The 22,337-nt window shown below is 41.2% G+C and overlaps 1 protein-coding gene across 1 annotated transcript; it reads left to right on the top strand.

Moving 5' to 3' along the window:
• Window positions 1-729: 729 nt before the first annotated feature.
• LOC110508861 (uncharacterized) lies at window positions 730-22,080 on the top strand. The gene is made up of 6 exons (XM_021589732.3): window positions 730-1,599; window positions 12,572-15,214; window positions 15,530-15,687; window positions 16,891-16,953; window positions 17,152-17,337; window positions 17,438-22,080. Exons 2-6 carry the CDS (start codon window positions 14,454-14,456, stop codon window positions 18,613-18,615), a joined length of 2,346 nt encoding a protein of 781 aa, XP_021445407.1. The 5' UTR covers window positions 730-1,599; window positions 12,572-14,453; the 3' UTR covers window positions 18,616-22,080.
• The last annotated feature ends 257 nt before the right edge of the window (window positions 22,081-22,337 follow it).

Below are 22,337 nucleotides of genomic sequence, written 5' to 3' on the forward strand. Positions count from 1 at the left end.
AAACTTCTCTCACTTCTTTGAAGACATCAGCGTCTTATCACATTTGAAATTGTAGGCCTATCCGTCATGGTTGACAGATTCACTCACGCGCATCATCAGTGTTCTGGCTTTGGATTGCTCCTGTCCTCTTCCCCCACCCCGTTTTCATCCCTTTCATAATTGCCACCAACATAATCACACAGTTGCTGTGGCAACCGTTGGTGCACCCCTCTCTCTCTCTCTTTCTCTCTCTCTCGCTCTCTCTTTTAATACCGACATACACAAAAAAGATAGTGAGAGACTGTATCAAGGCAGAAAAATATCAAAGGCCCCCATTTTGATGTATTTTTACACATGATCATCTGATGACCAGCAGCATTATGATGACTGATGGCTGTCATGTTTTTCTTCTAACACCTGTGACACTGTAGAACAGCAGGGCTGGACTACCTCATTTTGGACCCCGGGGCCCCTACCTCCAGGGGGTTTTGTCATGAGGCTGAGAGAAAATGTTGCAGTTTTAAAGCTAATTTCATGCAATTATACACATTTTGCCATGAGGCAAAGTAAAAAAAAATGTGCTGTTTATAGTTTATCTCATGCTATTCTTCACATTTGACCATGAGGCTGAGAGTAAACTGCAGTTTTAAAGCTGATTTCCTGCAACTTTGCCATTGCTTATGACGTGTTCGGGGGCCGTGGCACGTTTGCGGTCCATAATGGTCCACAATCCGGCTCTGCATAGCAGTTGCAGTGCATTATTGAGAATTATTGAGAAGGATAGCTCATGTCTTCTGTATACAGTCTTCTGGTATTGGAACCAATCGTATTGGAACCATAATCACTTCCTTAAACCAATTACAGACCATCATTGATGGGATGGAACTCAGCATCCGAAAGCCCTGGAGAGAACTCTCATCAACACCAGTTCGAGCGACCAATGGGAGCGCACTTGAGCTTTGCGGACCTTAGTGAGACCAGTCGCACAATCCCATAGGCATTGTATGATCGGGGTCGGTCGGAATTTCTGACGGAACTCTTTATATCAGCTTGGAATAAATGCAACGTAAATTTGCAGAGAATAAAATGTGTAGTTTAATTCAGGAAGACAAAAATCTGGCGACCTTCCTTTTGACGGTGTGATATGCCTATTGTGCTGCACTTGCTTGCTATAGTGAGTTTCGTAGGATAGCCAGATTGGCGTGTTCTTCTACGGATTTTTTTTTTACCAGACAATTATATGTGCAACACATGGAATTTATGCACATCGTTTAGTTACAAAATGTATTTCAACAGGAAAAGTTAGACAATATTTCCATAAACTTGCCATTGCACAGTTTGTAGGTTATTCTAATAATAGTTTATTCCATCGATAGAGTCAACTAAAAGAGTTTAGCTAAGGCTAGTAAAAATAAATAGTGCAGATATGTCATATTGTCGACGGATATGCTGGTACACAACATTGGGCAGCAGTTTATCGACTACAAAATGAGGATGATTTGTCACAATAGTCTTCCTTCAACAGTTTATAAGACAGTCGTTATTGTCTGACCAGAGCGAATGTATCGCAGCAATCCAGTGCGCACGGTCTCCCCGGCTGTTATCCGGCAGAACGCGCAGGTAAGACATGGCAATATATTAACCTTTTTTGATACAGGAACATCATGAAACAAATGCTCAGTAATAGTTTAAATTGTCTTCGTGTTTCTCGTTACCTCGGGTTCCACATATGGCACAAAGTGATTTTCTATCAATGTGGATAAATATAGGAGACAGTAACAAAACATATTGATTTGAAAGCTGCGCCACAGAAATCGAGTTATCACATACACACGCTTGTAAGACGCAGCTGATACACATTGACACAGTTTTTATACATTGATACTTCATATGTGATTAGACTACACACACGCAGCCAGTCAGTGTATACACACTCGGGTTCTTATACACCCACGCACGCTTAATGATACATGCAAGTAATATCTCCGTAACCTACATGCAATAATGTATGCGTGCAGTGGCTGAGCTACAAGTTGTTAACCTGTAAAAGATATAGATGTGCCGAAGTCCATTCATACACAGACCGGTTACAGCCAGATATGGGTACACAAGCAGCAGCAGGTTCATTGCGCAGTTAAACTCACTATGGGCATTTCAGATTTACGTCTGTTTGTACTAGGCTACTTCTTCTTTGCTAGCCTTTTATCAGAACTAAACCCATTTTTTTTGTGCAGGGTGCATATTAGACTCTATTGTTTTTCAATATGGAATATGAAAGGAATGTTGTTCAAATGTGAGCATTTAACATTTTGCTCTTCACAGGGTGTGGAGATATTTCCCTCTCCACACCCAGATTGGATCAAAGCAATCGGAAACCAATGAGTCATGATGGACAAGTTTTGTTAACATCTTCTTCACACTATAGTATCGTAAATCAATAAGCAAGATGCTGTTGCTGTGATACAATGGCATGCAGGATTAGTCCTGTGTGTTTGTTCTGAATAAGTTTAGTGTCATGTCATGATGTCCTTCCTTCAGTGGACATGGAACTCATGGATACATCATTCTGATCTGCACAGCACTGAGTGTTTTGTCCTTCACTTTTTGTTCCCATGTATTCTCTCACTCCCTCCCTCCTTTCCTCCCGTCCTTTAGCATGCAACAATGTATGTGAGACAGCCTTGCCTCTGCCCCCACTCCTCATGCAACTGCAGTGCTTCTAGTCAGGAAGAGACATAACTATAGAGACATCTATAGAGAGACATTTATAGAGAGGAATCTAACTTACAATGTTACAGTATAAACTCAGTGGCCAGTTTAAGGTACACCCATCTAGTACCGTGTCAGACCTTCTTTGCCACCAGAACAGCCTGAATTCTTTGGGGCATGGACACGTTGCTCAATTGGTATCAAGGGACCTAACGTGTCCCAGGAAATCATTCCCCACACCATTACACCACCGCTACCAGCCTGTCCATGCAGGATGGGGCCATGGACTCTTGCTGCTTACGCCAAATCCTGACTCTGCCATCAGCATGACGCAACAGGAACTGGGATTCATTCGACCAGCCAAAGTTTTGTCCAGTGCTGTTGATCACGTGCCCACTGGAGCCGCTTCTTCTTCTTCTTGTTTTTTTGCTGATAGGAGTGGAACCCGGTGTGGTCGTCTGCTGCAATAGCCAATCTGTGACAAGGAACAACGAGTTGTGCATTCCAAGATGCCATTCTGCACACCATTGTTGTACTGCGTCATTATTTGCCTGTTTGTGGCCTGCCTGTTGCATGATTCTTGCCATTCTTCTTCGACCTCTAATCAGCAAGCTGTTTTCGCCCACAGGATTGTCACTTACTGGATGCTTTTTGTTTGTCGCAACATTCTCGGTAAACCCTAGACTGTCGTGAGTGAATAGCCCAGGAGGCCAGCTGTTTCTGAGACACTCGAAACCGCACGCCTGGCACTGACGATCATACCATGCTTAAGTCGCTCATTTTGCCCATTCTAGCGTTCAATCGAACAGTATCTGAATGCCTCGATGCTTGCTTTATATAGCACGCCACTACCATGTGATTCAATCTGTAGTGGCAAACTATTTTTGTAAACTGGCCACTGATTGTATAGTAGTAATTATACAGATATAACTATAGAGACTATCTTACAGTATATAGTGGTAACTATAGAGATATAACTTTAGAGACATCTATAGAGATATGACTATAGAGACTGTGCAATCCGGTTTCCGAACCGGTCACGGGTGCACCTCAGCCACGCTCAAGGTACTAAACGATATCATAACCTCCATCGATAAAAGACAGTACTGTGCAGCCGTCTTCATCAAGCCTGGCCATGGCTTTCGACTCTGTCATCTGTATTCTTATCGGCAGACTCAGTAGCCTCAGTTTTGCCTAGCCTGGATCACCAACTACTTTGCAGACAGAGTTCAGTGTGTCAAATCGGAGGGCATGTTGTCCTGTCCTCTGGCAGTCTCTATGGGGGTACCACAGGGTTCAATTCTCGGGCTGACTCTTTTCTCTGTATATATCAATGATGTTGCTCTTGCTGCGGGCGATTCCCTGATCCACCTCTACGCAGACGACACCATTCTGTATACTTCTGGCCCTTCCCACTGTGCTATCTAACCTCCAAACGAGCTTCAATGCCATACAACACTCCTTCCGTGGCCTCCAACTGCTCTTAAACGCTAGTAAAACCAAATGCATGCTTTTCAACCGTTCGCTGCCTGCACCCGCACGCCCGACTAGCATCACCACCCTGGATGGTTCTGACCTAGAATGTGTGGACATCTATAAGTACCCAGGTGTCTGGCTAGACTGCACTCTCCTTCCAGACTCATATCAAACATCTCCAATACAAAATCAAATCTAGAGTCGGCTTTCTATTTCGCAATAAAGCCTCCTTCACCTAGTAAAACTGACTATCCTACCAATCCTCGACTTCGGCGATGTCATCTACAAAATAGCTTCCAATACTCTACTCAGCAAACTGGATGCAGTTTATCACAGTGCCATCCGTTTTGTTACTAAAGCACCTTATACCACCCACCACTGCGACCTGTATGCTCTAGTCGGCTGGCCCTCGCTACATGTTCATCGCCAGACCCACTGGCTCCAGGTCATCTACAAGTCTATGCTAGGTAAAGCTCCACCTTATCTCAGTTCACTGGTCACGATGGCAACACCCACCCGTAGCACGCGCTCCAGCAGGTGTATCTCACTGATCATCCCTAAAGCCAAAACCTCATTTGGCCGCCTTTCCTTCCAGTTCTCTGCTGCCTGTGACTGGAACGAATTGCAAAAATCCCTGAAGTTGGAGACTTTTATCTCCCTCACCAACTTTAAACATCTGCTATCTGAGCAGCTAACCGATCGCTGCAGCTGTACATAGTCCATCTGTAAATAGCCCACCCAATTTACCTACCTCATCCCCGTACTGTTTTTATTTATTTACTTTTCTGCTCTTTTGCACACCAGTTTCTCTACCTGCACATGTTCCTCTGATCATTTATCACTCCAGTGTTAATCTGCTAAATTGTAATTATTCACTCCTATGGCCTATTTATTGCCTACCTCCTCATGCCTTTTGCACACAATGTATATAGATTCTTTTTTTCTACTATGTTATTGACTTGTTTATTGTTTATTGTTTACTCCATGTGTAACTCTGTGTTGTCTGTTCACACTGCTATGCTTTATCTTGGCCAGGTCGCAGTTGCAAATGAGAACTTGTTCTCAACTAGCCTACCTGGTTAAATAAAGGTGAAATAAAAATAAAAATAAAATAGAGACATCTAACTTCTGATGTTACAGGATATAGTGGTAACTATAGAGATATACCTATAGAGATATCGAACTTCTGATGTTACAGGATATAGTGGTAACTATAGAGATATACCTATAGAGATATCTAACTTCTGATGTTACAGGATATAGTGGTAACTATAGAGATATACCTATAGAGATATCTAACTTCTGATGTTACAGGATATAGTGGTAACTATAGAGATATACCTATAGAGATATCTAACTTCTGATGTTACAGGATATAGTGGTAACTATAGCGATATGACTATAGAGACATCTAACTTCTGATGTTACAGTATATAGTGGTAACTATAGAGATATAACTATAGAGATACCTAACTTCTGATGTTACAGTATATAGTGGTAACTATAGAGATATGACTATAGAGATGTCTAATTTAATATGTTACAGCATATAGTGGTAACTATAGAGATATACAGTGGGGAGAACAAGTATTTGATACACTGCCGATTTTGAAAATGTTCCTACTTACAAAGCATGTAAAGGTCTGTCATTTTTATCATAGGTACACTTCAACTGTGAGAGATGGAATCTAAAACAAAAATCTAGAAAATCACATTGTATGATTTTTAAGTAATTAATTAGCATTTTATTGCATGACATAAGTATTTGATACATCAGAAAAGCATAACTTAATATTTGGTACAGAAACCTTTTTTTGCAATTACAGAGATCATACATTTCCTGTAGTTCTTGACCAGGTTTGCACACACTGCAGCAGGGATTTTGGCCCACTCCTCCATACAGACCTTCTCCAGATCCTTCAGGTTTCGGGGCTGTCGCTGGGCAATATGGACGTTCAGCTCCCTCCAAAGATTTTCTACTGGGTTAAGGACTGGAGACTAGCTAGGCCACTCCAGGACCTTGAGATGCTTCTTATGGAGCCACTCCTTAGTTGCCCTGGCTGTGTGTTTCGGGTCGTTGTCATGCTGAAAGACCCAGCCACGACCCATCTTCAATGCTCTTACTGAGGGAAGGAGGTTGTTGGCCAAGATCTCGCAATACATGGCCCCATCCATCCTCCCCTCAATATGGTGCAGTCGTCCTGTCCCCTTTGCAGAAAAGCATCCCCAAAGAATGATGCTTCCACCTCCATGCTTCACGGTTGGGATGGTGTTCTTGAGGTTGTACTCATCCTTCTTCTTCCTCCAAACACGGCGAGTGGAGTTTATACCAAAAAGCTCTATTTTTGTCTCATCAGACCACATGACCTTCTCCCATTCCTCCTCTGGATCATCCAGATGGTCATTGGCAAATTTCAGACGGGCCTGGACATGCGTTGGCTTGAGCAGGGGGACCTTGCGTGTGCTGCAGGATTTTAATCCATGACGGCGTAGTGTGTTATTATTGGTTTTCTTTGAGACTGTGGTCCCAGCTCTCTTCAGGTCATTGACCAGGTCCTGTCGTGTAGTTCTGGGCTGATCCCTCACCTTCCTCATGATCATTGATGCCCCACGAGGTGAGATCTTGCATGGAGCCCCAGACCGAGGGTGATTGACCGTCATCTTGAACTTCTTCCATTTTCTAATAATTGCGCCAACAGTTGTTGCCTTCTCACCAAGCTGCTTGCCTATTGTCCTGTAGCCCATCCCAGCCTTGTGCAGGTCTACAATTTTATCTCTGATGTCCTTACACAGCTCTCTGGTCTTGGTCATTGTGGAGAGGTTGGAGTCTGTTTGATTGAGTGTGTGGACAGGTGTCTTTTATACAGGTAACGAGTTGAAACAGGTGCAGTTTATACAGGTTGGTAGGTGATCAAATACTTATTTCATGCAATAAAATGCAAATTAATTACTTAAAAATCATACAATGTGATTTTCTGGATTTTTGTTTTAGATTCCATCTCTCACATTTGAAGTGTACCTATGATTAAAAAATTACAGACCTCTACATGCTTTGTAAGTAGGAAAACCTGCAAAATCGGCAGTGTATCAAATACTTGTTCTCCCCATTGTAACTATAGAGACTATCTTACAGTATATAGTGGTAACTATAGAGATATAACTATAGAGACATCTAACTTCTGATGTTACAGTATATAGTGGTAACTATAGAGATATAACTATAGAGATATCTAACTTCTGATGTTACAGTCTATAGTGGTAACTATAGAGATATAACTATAGAGATATAACTTTAGAGATATCTAACTTACAATGTTACAGTATATAGTGGTAACTATGGAGATATGACTATAGAGACATCTAACCTCTGATGTTACAGTATATAGTGGTAACTATAGAGATATAACTATAGATATATCTAACTGACAATGTTACAGTATATAGTGGTAACTATAGAGATATAACTATAGAGATATAACTATAGAGACTATCTTACAGTATATAGTGGTAACTATAGAGATATGACTATAGAGACATCTAACTTCTGATGTTACAGTATATAGTGGTAACTAGATATATAACTATAGAGACTAACTTACAGTATATAGTGATATAGTATATAGTAACTATAGAGATATGACTATAGAGACATCTAACTTCTGATGTTACAGTATATAGTGGTAAGTATAGAGATATAACTATAGAGATATCCAACTTCTGATGTTACAGTATATAGTGGTAAGTATAGAGATATAACTATAGAGATATCCAACTTCTGATGTTACAGTATATAGTGGTAAGTATAGAGATATAACTATAGAGATATCCAACTTCTGATGTTACAATATATAGTGGTAAGTATAGAGATATAACTATAGAGATATCCAACTTCTGATGTTACAGTATATAGTGGTAAGTATAGAGATATAACTATAGAGATATCCAACTTCTGATGTTACAGTATATAGTGGTAAGTATAGAGATATAACTATAGAGATATCCAACTTCTGATGTTACAGTATATAGTGGTAAGTATAGAGATATAACTATAGAGATATCCAACTTCTGATGTTACAGTATATAGTGGTAAGTATAGAGATATAACTATAGAGATATTCAACTTCTGATGTTACAGTATATAGTGGTAAGTATAGAGATATAACTATAGAGATATCTAACTTCTGATGTTACAGGATATAGTGGTAACTATAGAGATATAACTATAGAGATATAACTATAGAGATATCCAACTTCTGATGTTACAGTATATAGTGGTAAGTATAGAGATATAACTATAGAGATAACCAACTTCTGATGTTACAGTATATAGTGGTAAGTATAGAGATATAACTATAGAGATATCCAACTTCTGATGTTACAGTATATAGTGGTAAGTATAGAGATATACCTATAGAGATGTCTAACTTCTGATGTTACAGTATATAGTGGTAAGTATAGAGATATAACTATAGAGATATCCACCTTCTGATGTTACAGTATATAGTGGTAAGTATAGAGATATAACTATAGAGATATCCAACTTCTGATGTTACAGTATATAGTGGTAACTATAGAGATATACCTATAGAGATATCCAACTTCTGATGTTACAGTATATAGTGGTAAGTATAGAGATATACCTATAGAGATATCTAACTTCTGATGTTACAGTATATAGTGGTAAGTATAGAGATATAACTATAGAGATATCCAACTTCTGATGTTACAGTATATAGTGGTAAGTATAGAGATATAACTATAGAGATATCCAACTTCTGATGTTACAGTATATAGTGGTAAGTATAGAGATATAACTATAGAGATATCCAACTTCTGATGTTACAGTATATAGTGGTAAGTATAGAGATATAACTATAGAGATATCTAACTTCTGATGTTACAGTATATAGTGGTAAGTATAGAGATATAACTATAGAGATATCCAACTTCTGATGTTACAGTATATAGTGGTAAGTATAGAGATATAACTATAGAGATATCCAACTTCTGATGTTACAGTATATAGTGGTAAGTATAGAGATATAACTATAGAGATATCTAACTTCTGATGTTACAGTATATAGTGGTAAGTATAGAGATATAACTATAGAGATATCCAACTTCTGATGTTACAGTATATAGTGGTAAGTATAGAGATATAACTATAGAGATATCCAACTTCTGATGTTACAGTATATAGTGGTAAGTATAGAGATATAACTATAGAGATATCTAACTTCTGATGTTACAGTATATAGTGGTAAGTATAGAGATATAACTATAGAGATATCCAACTTCTGATGTTACAGTATATAGTGGTAAGTATAGAGATATACCTATAGAGATATCTAACTTCTGATGTTACAGGATATAGTGGTAAGTATATAGATATAACTATAGAGATATCCAACTTCTGATGTTACAGTATATAGTGGTAAGTATAGAGATATACCTATAGAGATATCTAACTTCTGATGTTACAGGATATAGTGGTAAGTATAGAGATATAACTATAGAGACTATCTTACAGTATATATATATATTTTTTTATTTGACCTTTATTTAACTAGGCAAGTCAGAACGACAGATTTGTACCTTGTTTGAACTTGCAACCTTACGGTTACTAGTCCAACGCTCTAACCACTAGGCTACCCTGCCGCCCCATATAGTGGTAACTATAGAGATATAACTATAGAGATATCTAACTTACAGTATATAGTGGTAACTATGAAGATATAACTATAGAGATATAACTATAGAAACTAACTTACAGTATATAGTGTTATCTATAGAGATAAACCTATGCAGACGTCTAACCTACGATGTTACAGTATATAGTGGGAACTATAGAGATTTAACTATAGAGATATAACTATAGAGATATGACTATAGAGATGTCTAATTTACTATGTTACAGCATATAGTGGTAACTATAGAGACTAACTTTCAGTATATAATGGTAACTATAGAGATATAACTATAGAGATATAACTATAGAGATATAACTATAGAGACTACCTTACAGTATATAGTGGGAACTATAGAGATATAACTATAGAGATATAACTATAGAGACTACCTTACAGTATATAGTGGGAACTATAGATATAGAACTATAGAGATATAACTATAGAGACTACCTTACAGTATATAGTGGGAACTATAGAGATATAACTATAGAGATATAACTATAGAGACTACCTTACAGTATATAGTGGTAACTATAGATATAGAACTATAGAGATATAACTATAGAGATATAACTATAGAGACTACCTTACAGTATATAGTGGTAACTATAGAGATATAACTATAGAGATATAACTATAGAGACTACCTTACAGTATACGGTGGTAACTATAGATATAGAACTATAGAGATATAACTATAGAGACTACCTTACAGTATATAGTGGTAACTATAGATATATAACTATAGAGATATAACTATAGAGACTATCTTACAGTATATAGTGGTAATTATAGATATAGAACTATAGAGATATAACTATAGAGACTATCTTACAGTATATAGTGGTAACTATAGATATAGAACTATAGAGATATCTCATTTCTTATGTTACAGCATATGTAATTTTTACATTTTTACTTGTAGGTGTGTTAGGATACTGGTGATACATTACAGGAATTATAACTGCATGATGTTTCACTCTAATTTGCGTCTTTAGTCGTGACAAGTCTTTTGGATTATTTTTTTCTGCTGGAAAATGCAGGTTGGGATGCCTTTTCATGATAATAGATGTTGTTAGTGGAAGTGATAAGGAATGTGGTGATGGAGATAGAACAAAGTATAGATAGAGGATGAAATGGAAGATATTATGGTATCATGGACTACCAGTGATGATGGAGGTAGAAGTTTCAGAATTGGCTAATAGGTGTAGATTGGACAATACCTATTTTTCTCTCGCTCGCTCGCTCGCTCTCTCTCCATCTATCTCTCTCTCTTACACACAGACAGAGCTGCAGTGCTATTCTAAGAGAGTTAGCTGCCTCAACCCACGCACCAAATCTGAGAAAGAGAGAGGAAGGGAGAACGAGGGAGATGGGAGACAGGAGAGAGCGAGAGGAATGAAAGGCGAGAGGGAGAGACTCTGCCTGTAGAGTATACTGCAGTCACACACACACACACACACACACACACACACACACACACACACACACACACACACACACACACACACACACACACACACACACACACACACACACACACACACAATCTCTCTGACTGACATACATGCTGCCACTTCAACAACAGCATTAACAGTGTTCATTGTGCAGATATCAGATCTTGCAGATGCAAGTGAAAGGACATCCAAATCACTCTCTTCCATCATAGTTCATGCTTGTTGTGTCACCCTATCTTGTTATGTTGTTTGGGCTGTGCATTTGTGGGTCTGTCTAACTGTGATGTGCGGTGTTATATTGGTAAGTGCTGGGAGAAATGTACTTGATTCTGTGCCACCCACACACCGCCCTCCCACTCACGACCGTCTCTGCGTCTATACCTCTGGCTCTTCCCGCTCCCCACCAACTCTCTCTGCTCATTTAAATCCCGACCCTTCATTTATCCCCCTGCTCTCTCTCTCTGTTTCACTTTCTCTCCCTCTCTCATCTGCTTTTCAGGAGCTGATGCTCCTGCAAAAGGCAGACACACTAACACACAGACACACCTAGCATACCTAGTAGCTTTGTATGCATGGATTTATTGTGTATTTATTTATATAGGATCCATAACTGTCAATGAATTATCACATCCTTCCAGTTAATTGATCTTTATTCATCAGCTCAACCTTTACCTGTTGGTTTGAACGTTAGAATGAGTGACATGCCCCTTTAATTGTGTGAGCTGACTGCGTTCAAGCTTTGTTAATTAGCTGATTGCACTTGCACACACCTGTGGCCTCCTGCCTGAAGCACTTCAGTTTGTTTAAATGGAGGATGGTGTTCTGTGTGTGAGTGGGACTGCTGGGATGTCTGCAAGTTTTTAATAAAACTACACTATTTATTACGATATCACTATCTCTGTCTCATCAATGTGAGGGCCGGCTATCTCACACACACATAACAGCACACAAATTCAGGTGCATATGGCTGGCTGCCCTACACACACACACACACACACACACACACACAGCACACAAATCAAATTCCGGTGCATACAGTATGCATGGTGCACACTTCTTGACAAGTTCTATTCCAATTTATAGCTAGAAATTCATAGCAATTCATGAGTGTGTTGTCTGAGTGTTACAGAGTGTGTTGTCTGTGTGTTGCTGTGGTGTGTGTGTTAGAATACGAGGGAGGGAGTTTGTGTGTGTGTGTGTGTGTGGGGGGGGGGGCTTGATGTCCACTCTCCTAATCGATTCTTTCTGTGTTCCATACAGGATCCACAAATCTGTGAAGACATTCCAGGCCTGATCCCCTTTTTCCAAATCTGAAGACGATACAGGAAATCAAGCAGAACTTTCAGGGAATAGAAGAGTTCTTTATAAAAACTTGGAACAACAGTGAGAACTGCTGGTTGTATTCGCCATTGTTTTTTATTCACATTTATTGAAACAAGTAGAGCCATCAGTGATTTCAGCAGCCCCCCTGCCTCCCCTATCCATGCCTACATGCTCAGCAACAGATAAGAACTGTTTTGATAATTGTATGTAATTATAATTTGTGTGGGAGACGGAGCTGTCTCTGTCTATTATCACCTGTAACCTCAGACACAATAACTCCACACATTTACATATTTCTCTCCAAAAATGCTTTTCTTTCAGTTTTAGGACCAAATCAGGAATAATCAGAGTTATTGAAGGAATGGCACATGTGAACTACAACGTGCTATTCAGTCCTCAACCATCATAATGAGACACAACTGAATTCAATCTGTAGAGTTACATCTAAACCTCTTTTCCTTGTATATTCTATACTAGACCATACATACTAAGTTTGTACATCTAAAAACAGAGGTACCCATCCAGCCACTAGCTGTCTATTTGATATAATACGATTTGTCGTACCGTTTTATACTTTCTCCTCATTTGTGGTATTCACTGTCCTCTGTCCTTAATGTAGGGCGCTGGCTCTGTAGCCCTCAGCCCAATCAGAGGAACAGTAAGTGCCTATGCATTTTAGATAAGACCATAAAACATTTAAGTAAATAAGTGGCCAATGCATTATGTAGTTAGTGACCTGTGATGTTTATATGCCTGGAAGCGCAATGTCCTGCTTTACAGTCACACAGTATGTTTACACTACGCCACAGCCAATCAGTGCCCTGACCCGTCAAGAACCACAACCTCTCCAAATGGTCCGCAACATCTAAAAGCACAGGAACACAAATGATTTAGATTTATTTAGCATGAGATTTATTTAGTACACATCTTTTATTTAGCATAATATTGAAACATTTACACATTTATATGTAGAGATTTTTCTACTTTTTCAGAGAATATTAGTTTACAGGTTGAGTCTAAGTGCAAACTTGGAATGTATCCAGCGCCAAAACGACATGATTGAATCATTAACTGTTTACATTTTAGGATTAATGTTTACAGAGGACTGTTGCCCTTAAAACACAGGCCTATGTGTCATTTTCTGACATATTATTTTACAAGTGCCATAACCGAAAGGAAATGTATAAAATTGCCATAACTCATTGAGGAAGCTTACTTCTTGTCTTCAGCTAAACAAAGCTCAACGTGTTCAGGAATACGTCATGGTGAAGGTAAAAACCCTCTGTTTGACCTTTCATCCAAGGAGATTCCATCTATTTTTGTATTTTTGCATGTGAATGTTATAACCTCAAACTAACTTCACATGATTCATAGCTAGGTTTTGTATGGTAGATAGATTCTAGAACTAGAAGAAGGAATAGACGATCTGGGTTTGATCAATTTACCCTCGTTTACTCTGTGAGGCTTATACAGGTCTGATTTTACTGTAATGGGATGCAGAATATTACCGCAGAAGATGTTGAAGATAATAGTAACAGAATGAAAGCCATGTAAATACCTCTGTCACCAATGGTTGACACTTACAACTGGTTGACACTCATGACTTCCATCTCTTAAAGCATATCTAGAATTAATTCACAAAGTTCATCAGACATATTCATTATTAAATTAAGATATTTTGAAACTATGAGTACCAAACAACTCATACCTGCTACCTAAATGTTTCAAATAGTTTTTTAGTGGTTTAATTCTGAAAAAAGGACAGCCTTGTAACAGCGTTGAGTCGACAACAGAAAATAGAGCTCTTAGTCATGTAAAGATGACGCCCACCACCAATCTCCAAGTCTTCGCCGTCTCCCTCCTCTCTCTCCTTGCTGCCCCACTTACCACAGCTGAGGACAGCTCCCCCTCTCCCACTCTCTCTCCCCTACGTACCGACCCCCGGCCTCGCCAGGGGGGCTCCACCGACCCCCCTCAGTCCGCCCCCAGCCCCCCTCTCCTCCTCCTGACCATCCATGCCAACCGCCCCTCTGCCCTCCGGGGCAGGCCCAAAGCTCCAGAGAAACTTCCAGAATCCCCTGGGGAGACCCCTCCCCGACCCCTGGCCCAAATCATGTTCCCCAAGAACGTGACGTCTGCTGCAGCGGGAGCCCTGGCTCCTCCGTTGCGCGCGGCCCAGGTAGCTCCTCCTCCCCACAGACTGGTGGACGTGGACGTGTGCCATGGTTACTATGATGTCATGGGCCAGTTGGACAGCACCTTCAATTGTTCCAAGGACAGCTTCATCTACTGCTGTGGCAGCTGCCACTACCGCTTCTGCTGCCCCGACCCCACCCGTCGTTTGGAGCAGAGCAGCTGTACCAACTACGACTCCCCGGATTGGGCCAAGACCCCGCCACCAAACGCCATACTCCTGGATGATGATGAGCCGGAACTGGACCCTCTGCAGCCTCTGAGCCACAACACAGGCTTTGTGATTGGAGGTGTCATTGTGTTTATGGTAGCGGTTGCCGTGGGGATTAAGATAATGTTCAACAAGGTGTCGCAGCAGGCCAACAACGGAGAGATCAACATGCCCAGGTGAGGGGAGGGGTCAATCAGTCACAGACCAGACAGATGAACAGACAGAGAGTAAGACAGACAGACAGTCACACAGACAGATAGACAGATGGACAGTCAGACAGACAAACACAGATTCTTTAATCATTTCATAATGTTGTTATAACATGTTTATAGCATGTTTCATTCATAAGATTAGACAAGATATGAAATTGTTAATGCCGGGGGGGGGGGGGGGGGGGGGACTGTTATTACTCCAGGCAATAAAACACATTTTACACCTAATTACTTGTACGTTTACATTTTTGACATTGTCTTTTTGGTTTCTCCTCTCAGAGCGCTGGTGGACATGTTGCGTCACCAGTCCAGTCCAGTGCAGCAGGATGAGAGGAACAACAGCGTGGCTCTGTGTGGTTCAGGGGAGGGACAGGGTACGCTGGGCAGACCTCCCAAAAACCTCTATGCCCCTGGCCTGCCCAGCAAGGACAACAGACGTGAGTGGCCAGGGGAGCATTCAGTTGGAACAAACGGGAAACATGTTTTTTAAATGAAAAGGGGAAATGAGGACAAGCTCTAATAGTACACTTCTGTTTCAAAGTCGTTTCTCCTGTTCTGTTCTGTTGTTGGGCTTTAGGCTTATTTCAAACTGTCTTGTAAGAAAGGGGAAGGAGTAAAATGGATTAGATTAGATGAGGTTATTAGTCACATGCACAGTGTTGCAGATGTAATCGCAGGGCTCAGTGAAATACTTATGATCCGAGCTCCAACAGCGCAGGTCAAAAAAAGACAAGTGAATGAGACAATAATAAAAATAATATTACAACTGTAGCAATGATAATGTCTATTGGGGGGAGGGGCAGGGTAAGTGTTATTGGGAGGGGTTAGAATATCCATAGGGGGAAAAGCAAGGGGGAGGGAGTAGGTAGCTCCCTAGTGGCTATTCAGCAGCCTGATGGTTGGTGGTAGAACATATTGGCCAGTCTGACAGTTTTTGCCATGATACTCCTATACTGCCAGTGTCTGAGCGATGGAAGCAGGGAGAACAGGCCATGATGGCTTGGGTGCCATGAGGTCCCTGATGATCTTCTTGGCCTTCCTGCGACGCCTGGTGTTGTAGGTGTCCTGGAGGGCAGGCAGTGAGCACCTAATGGCTCGTTTGGCTGAGCGTACCACCCTCTGTAGAGCCTTGCAGTCAGCGGCGTTGGAGTTGCCGTACCAGGATGCAATGTAGACCGACAGTAGTCTCTCAATGGTGCTCCTGTAAAACACTGTGAGGGCCCTCGGAGACAGGACAAATTTATTCAGCCTCCTGAGGTAGAAGAGTCGCTGCTGTGCCTTCTTTACTACGGTGTCCCTGTGGTTTGACCATTTCATCTCATCAGATATGTCTACGTCGAGGAACTTGTAAGTTCTTGAAGAGGGACAGTTATGTGAAACAAAGTGCAATATCCTGGTCGATTCCCACAGGCTCAATAAATGATAAGTGAGTGAGCGTGTAAAGGGGAATTGGCCCAGGTAATGTAAAAGAGGATGGATGCCTTGATCTTAATATGGTTAATAAACCATGAAGCTAGAAATCACCTGATAACATCCACAATTGAGCACATCATACAGTGTTCTGCTGTCTCACTCACATACAGTATACATTATGTATACACTGTTGCTCCACAGCTGATGACTGTTTGTTTGTTTTGCAGTGGGGAATATTCAACACAATTTTATCCATTCAGGAACCAGTCCCAATCACACTGCTACCATCGGTAAGTCAACTGGTGGTGTAAATGGATGGTTCCAGTGACATACTGTAATGTATGCATCTGGTGCCCTTCCATGTTTTACAGTTTTTCACAATAATGTCTTAGATGTCAATGATACCAACCTGGTTAGATAAAGGTTGTCCAAAAAACAACAATTAAGAAACAAACACACCATAACATAGCTGTCTTTTGACCCCTCAGAACACGCCCCTCGTATGAACAACACCCAGCTGGCGGCAGGAGGCACTCTTCTGTCCAGCAAACACAACAATACTAAAGAGCAGCCCTCCTTCCACCACTCCCTCCACAACCTGGCACAGCTCCCCCCATCCTACGAGAACGCCACCAAGCCAGAGCTCAACAGATACTCCTCGCTCAAACGCCTGGGTGAGTAGTGTACCACGTAGCAACATAGAGATAGACCCCGTTACACAGAAAACAATAGCTCTGTGACTTATGTGTTTCACTATTCCTCTTTTGATTCCAGAGAAGAGTGGTCTTGATGAATATTCATCGGGCTACTGCACCACCAAGAGGCGTCCCCACACGGCCCAGCCCGCTCTCCAGTCCTCCAGTCACCACATCCCCTGTGGAGGAGACTACAACACCATGGGTGGGAGGGGCACCCTCCCTCGCCACGCCCCCCGCCCCTGGATTCAACCCACCGGCCTACCCCCCGTCTCCCCCACGGTCAACCCCTACCCCTTGGACCCAATCGAGCAGCACTACAATCCCAACTACGACACCCTGTCCAAGCCTGCCAGGAAGGTCATGTCACAGGACCAGCTGCTTAACATGGGGGACGTCCCCGGGAACACTGGGACCCTCTCCAGGATGTCCAAGAACCAGCAGCACCAGTACTACAAAGCCATGGCTGCTGCTACTAAGAACTCCAACACCCAGACCCTGACAAGGAAGCCCCAGGATCGACCCCAGGAGCGGCCTCAGTCCAACACCCAGACCCTGACAAGGAAGCCCCAGGATCGACCCCAGGAGCGGCCTCAGTCCAACACCCAGACCCTGACACGGAAGCCCAAGGATCGACCCCAGGAACGGCCTCAGTCCAACAACCAGACCCTGACGAGGAAGCCCAAGGATTGGGCGCAGGAGCGTCCCCAGGATCGCCTACTCATGTCCCCAGATCACCTGGAGGAGAGCATGGGTAGAGGGGTCGGAGGGATGGGAGTGGGTGTGCAGGATCCATACGCCCATGGAGGCGGGGGAGGCATGGTCCCCACTCTCCCCCGGGGTGGTCTCACCCCTCAGCAGAAAGCCCAGTCCCAGCAGAATGTATGTGCCACGCCCTCCCTGGACCGCCACCACATGATCAAGATGAACTCTCACCCCACCTCAGGGAGGGAGCAGGAGAGAAGCCAGGGCATGACGGGGCATATGAGTGGAGGCATGGGGGGAGGCATGGGGGGCTGGGGTGGTAGCGAGATGCCCGGGGCGGGGGTTGTCATGGGAACAGGAACGCTAGGGGGCCACAGCGCCAAGAGGATGGCTTTTGCTGCCAAGAGGCAGAACACTATTGAGCAGTTACACTTTATACCAGGAGGGGGCGACGGAGGAGCGGGAGGAGGAAGTAGAGGAGGAGGAAGTGGAGGAGGAGGGGGAGGCAGTCAGGGCATCAGGACAGGCAGTAAGAATGAGGTGACAGTGTGAGGGGCACCAGGTAGAAATTGCCATCAACTGCAAATCTAGGATCAGATTATCTCACCCCTAAACCCACCCTTAACCATAAGGGGGATGAACAAATATCTGACTCTGTATCAGTGGTTAGGGCAAATTCTACCTACTGTGTGTGTGGTCTTCATGAAGAGAGTAGACATACGAGAATAGGAAGGGTAGAGAAGGAAATATGGTGAATCAATCTGTACATATAGGGAGATGGAGGACTTGCTTAGAGGTCAAAATGGTAGAGGAACAGAATTATCCTGCCATTTTTATATATGTGATACATCAGCCATATTTCATATCTAATGTGCCATATTACCATACACTGAATCCATGAATAACTGAAAAAAAACGTGGGAGAAATTAGATAGCTAGGACTTAGTTAAGGAACTGGTTTGTTCATGCATAACCTTGTGTTTTATATCAAATGTTTAACAGAATAAAGAAACTTTTGAGCCATATTAGAAAGGAGGGACCAAGATAATACATCTAAGTATGAGAGAGAGAAGAGTGGTGTTCGGCCAGACTGTGTACTTCAGTGTTACATAGAAAAACAGGTTTCACTTGTATCAAAGGATGCTATTTTCCTCATGGAGCATTGAACTGATGATCTTCATGACCTATGATGTGGAATGTCGGATGATGTAGGGTTTTGAATCCAGGGAGTGGTATACAAGTGAGCCCGCCTCATTCTGACGCAGGAAAACAGAGCTGTCGATTGTTGCTTCTTGTGTGAAAGAATGAGTGACCTTGAGAAAATTGCTTCCATACATTCTCTAGTTGCCCCCATTAACTGATCTGAGGTCAGTTTTGCATCCCACCACCGCCTAATAGTTATGCTCAGCATTTGGGGAGGTTGAGCTGATCCTAAATCTGTGCCTAAGTGCAACTTCTACCTGGAGCTCCCCTGTGACCCACCTGTCTTCATCAGGACAACCAAATCTGATTGAGCCATGAGTCACTATGTTTGACGAGGAACTTCTGAGTTGGTCAGCCTACCAATAGGAGGATTAGCTACTGCAACTACAGGGTATTTTCTTTCATAGAGCACAACAAGTACAGTATGATGCAGGTGTTGCACTTCATAATATGACTGACCTTCAAAGCCATGCATTGGGATACAAATAAAATACCAGAGAAAGCACGTCTGACAATCACTATTTTATTAATCTAAACCAGAGGAGAACTGACTCAAGCCAACATTTCTACAGGACAATACAAATGATTGGCTTCAGAGCAAGCCAAAGTGTATGTGTCTAGGGAATTGACTGTAACAAGGCAGTGGACTATAATGCATACTGTAGGACGACTCCAATGATGAAGCAGTCAGATATGAGGGTGAGACTCAGAAGAGACTTGGTTGGCTAGCATGCCCTTTATCAGAAGAGGACCTTGCTCGTTCGTAGTAACACACTCCAACCGTTCTCTATTAGGTAGAAATGTCATAATATCAATAATAATGCTTAATATTAAGGGCTATCCTATCCTACATGTGTGGCTTTGGACCATATAATACAGCATATTAATGCTTTCACTTAATTTGTGGTGTTGATATTGTCACTGACGTGTGAGTACTAATGTCCTGTAGATGCCTGGAGTCAAACTTGTAAAAATAAACATGAGCAGTTTTTTTCCAGACCAGCTCAAAGAGGGAAACACTAAGACAGAAACGTTTTTGCACAATCCCCTGATATTTGCACCAGATAAAGACAGACATATTTTGTATCACGTCTTAGTGGTTTACATTCAGCAAAAAAGGACACTCAAGTCACTGGTGATGCGCGGGGCTGTGTTTGATAAACTTAAGGGACTTAAGAAAATGAACAGACTTGTATTCGACTAAGAGAGAAGTATAACTGTATATATATATATATATATATATATATATATATATATATATATATATAATCTACAGTATACAAAGTGTCTCATATAACTAACAAATGGACAGAAGAAAAAAATCTGACATAATTCAGGAGATAAAATGACTGACATGTTGATACAGATTTTCTTTTGACAATCTTCCTATACACAATGGTAACTTACCCAGTGAGCAAAATGGCATCTTTTAGACGTCCATGGACGTCGGCGTCAGACGGTGTTCACTGGGTAGTCCGTGTCGGTTATTGTCATGATTACAACAAGTGTTATTATTAATGATTATTATAATTGTTGTTATAATTAATGGTTATCTTATAGTAATGATGTTGGTGTTATTTTTCTTAGTGAGATTTGAAGTGTTTACATGTTTTTAGATACCTATCTTTCTCATGACATTTTGTTTGTTTTTGTTACATCTGAACACAAAATGGGGATTCAAACTAACACTGTCTAATCTTGATGCATGTCAACTCCATGGCTTGGTAATGCATTGACAACATGCCTGAATACAGGGCTTTATTACAGTATGTTTGAAGACAAAGGCCCAATTACAAACCTCTCCCTAGTCCCTTTCCCTAGATGGAGCCTTCTATCTAGACTATTTGAAAATATTGCATAGGTATTAGCAAAAGTTGTGTTGGTTCCACGTGTTGGGGTGGAATCATTACACTCACCGTTCACAAGGTCAGACAATATTGATAGGGACTAGGGAGGGGAAAGTTCTGGGTCTGGGACCAAATTGAAACACTTGCTAACACCACAGCCTAACCTAATAAAATCCAAAGGGTTAACACATGATGTCACAATGTATGTGTTTACATTAATGTCTTAAACACAGGTAGGTAAAAAGGGTATAACAGTAACAACCTGAATGTTCAGTAACAGTGTCTTTTTTCAGGGAATTAGGACAGCTAACCTAGTTTTAGATTTGTATTTAAGTCACAGAAAGTCTGTAGCAATGTCTGTACTATCGCCACAAGCCATAACCATTGAAACAGTCATTACATACACTTCTGCCATTATTTTGTACATGGTAAACCTTTTTTTGTGTAAGTATATTGTATTTTGTATAGCTAGTACAATCAGAATATTCTAATGGGTTGTGGCTCTCTTCTATAACACATTCATTTGAGGCTTCAACAAATTATATGTGAGTATTTAGTGGAATGTACAGTGACCACCCAAATGCTTAACATTTAACATATTTCTATATAGCCTATTATGTGGCAACAGGGATATTTTTGATGAGTAATGACACATAACACATGTAAAATAGATGGTGAATAAAATAAGACACAAAGAGATGAATGAATAGGTGTATGTTTCGACACCATCATTAATTAATTTAAACCTATGTAGAACGACGAAGGATAAATCTAAATCTAGATTTGTATGAGATTATATAGATTTGTATGGGATGATATTTACAAGTGAACTTCATGAATGTTTTCATGACTATTATTAATTTTAATATATAAAGGCCTACTTTTAATTTCTCCAATGCATTTTGATCCCCTTGGATGCAGCAGTGATCAAACACTACATTTGTAAAATAAAGTTGGTGGAAAAGGTTGTCAGACTTGCTTCTTTCATCAGGGTCTTACTCAAGTACTGATGAAATTGTATGATATTAGGAGTGATAACTAGCCATCCTACTCAACTATTCTCATATGAAGTGACTTTACTGACAGGTAAGATTGAATAAATGTTACACATTCTGTGGGAAGTTGTTCCTAAATCTACAGTAGGCTACAACTAAATCACTAGCTAATAGGGCAACCACCCCCCTGGAGAGCTACTTGTCCTGCAAGCTTTAATTTCAACGAAAT

Source organism: Oncorhynchus mykiss, chromosome 3, assembly GCF_057628025.1.
Source record: "Oncorhynchus mykiss isolate SJ-2025 chromosome 3, ASM5762802v1, whole genome shotgun sequence".
In the NCBI taxonomy this organism is placed as follows: Eukaryota; Metazoa; Chordata; class Actinopteri; order Salmoniformes; family Salmonidae; genus Oncorhynchus; species Oncorhynchus mykiss.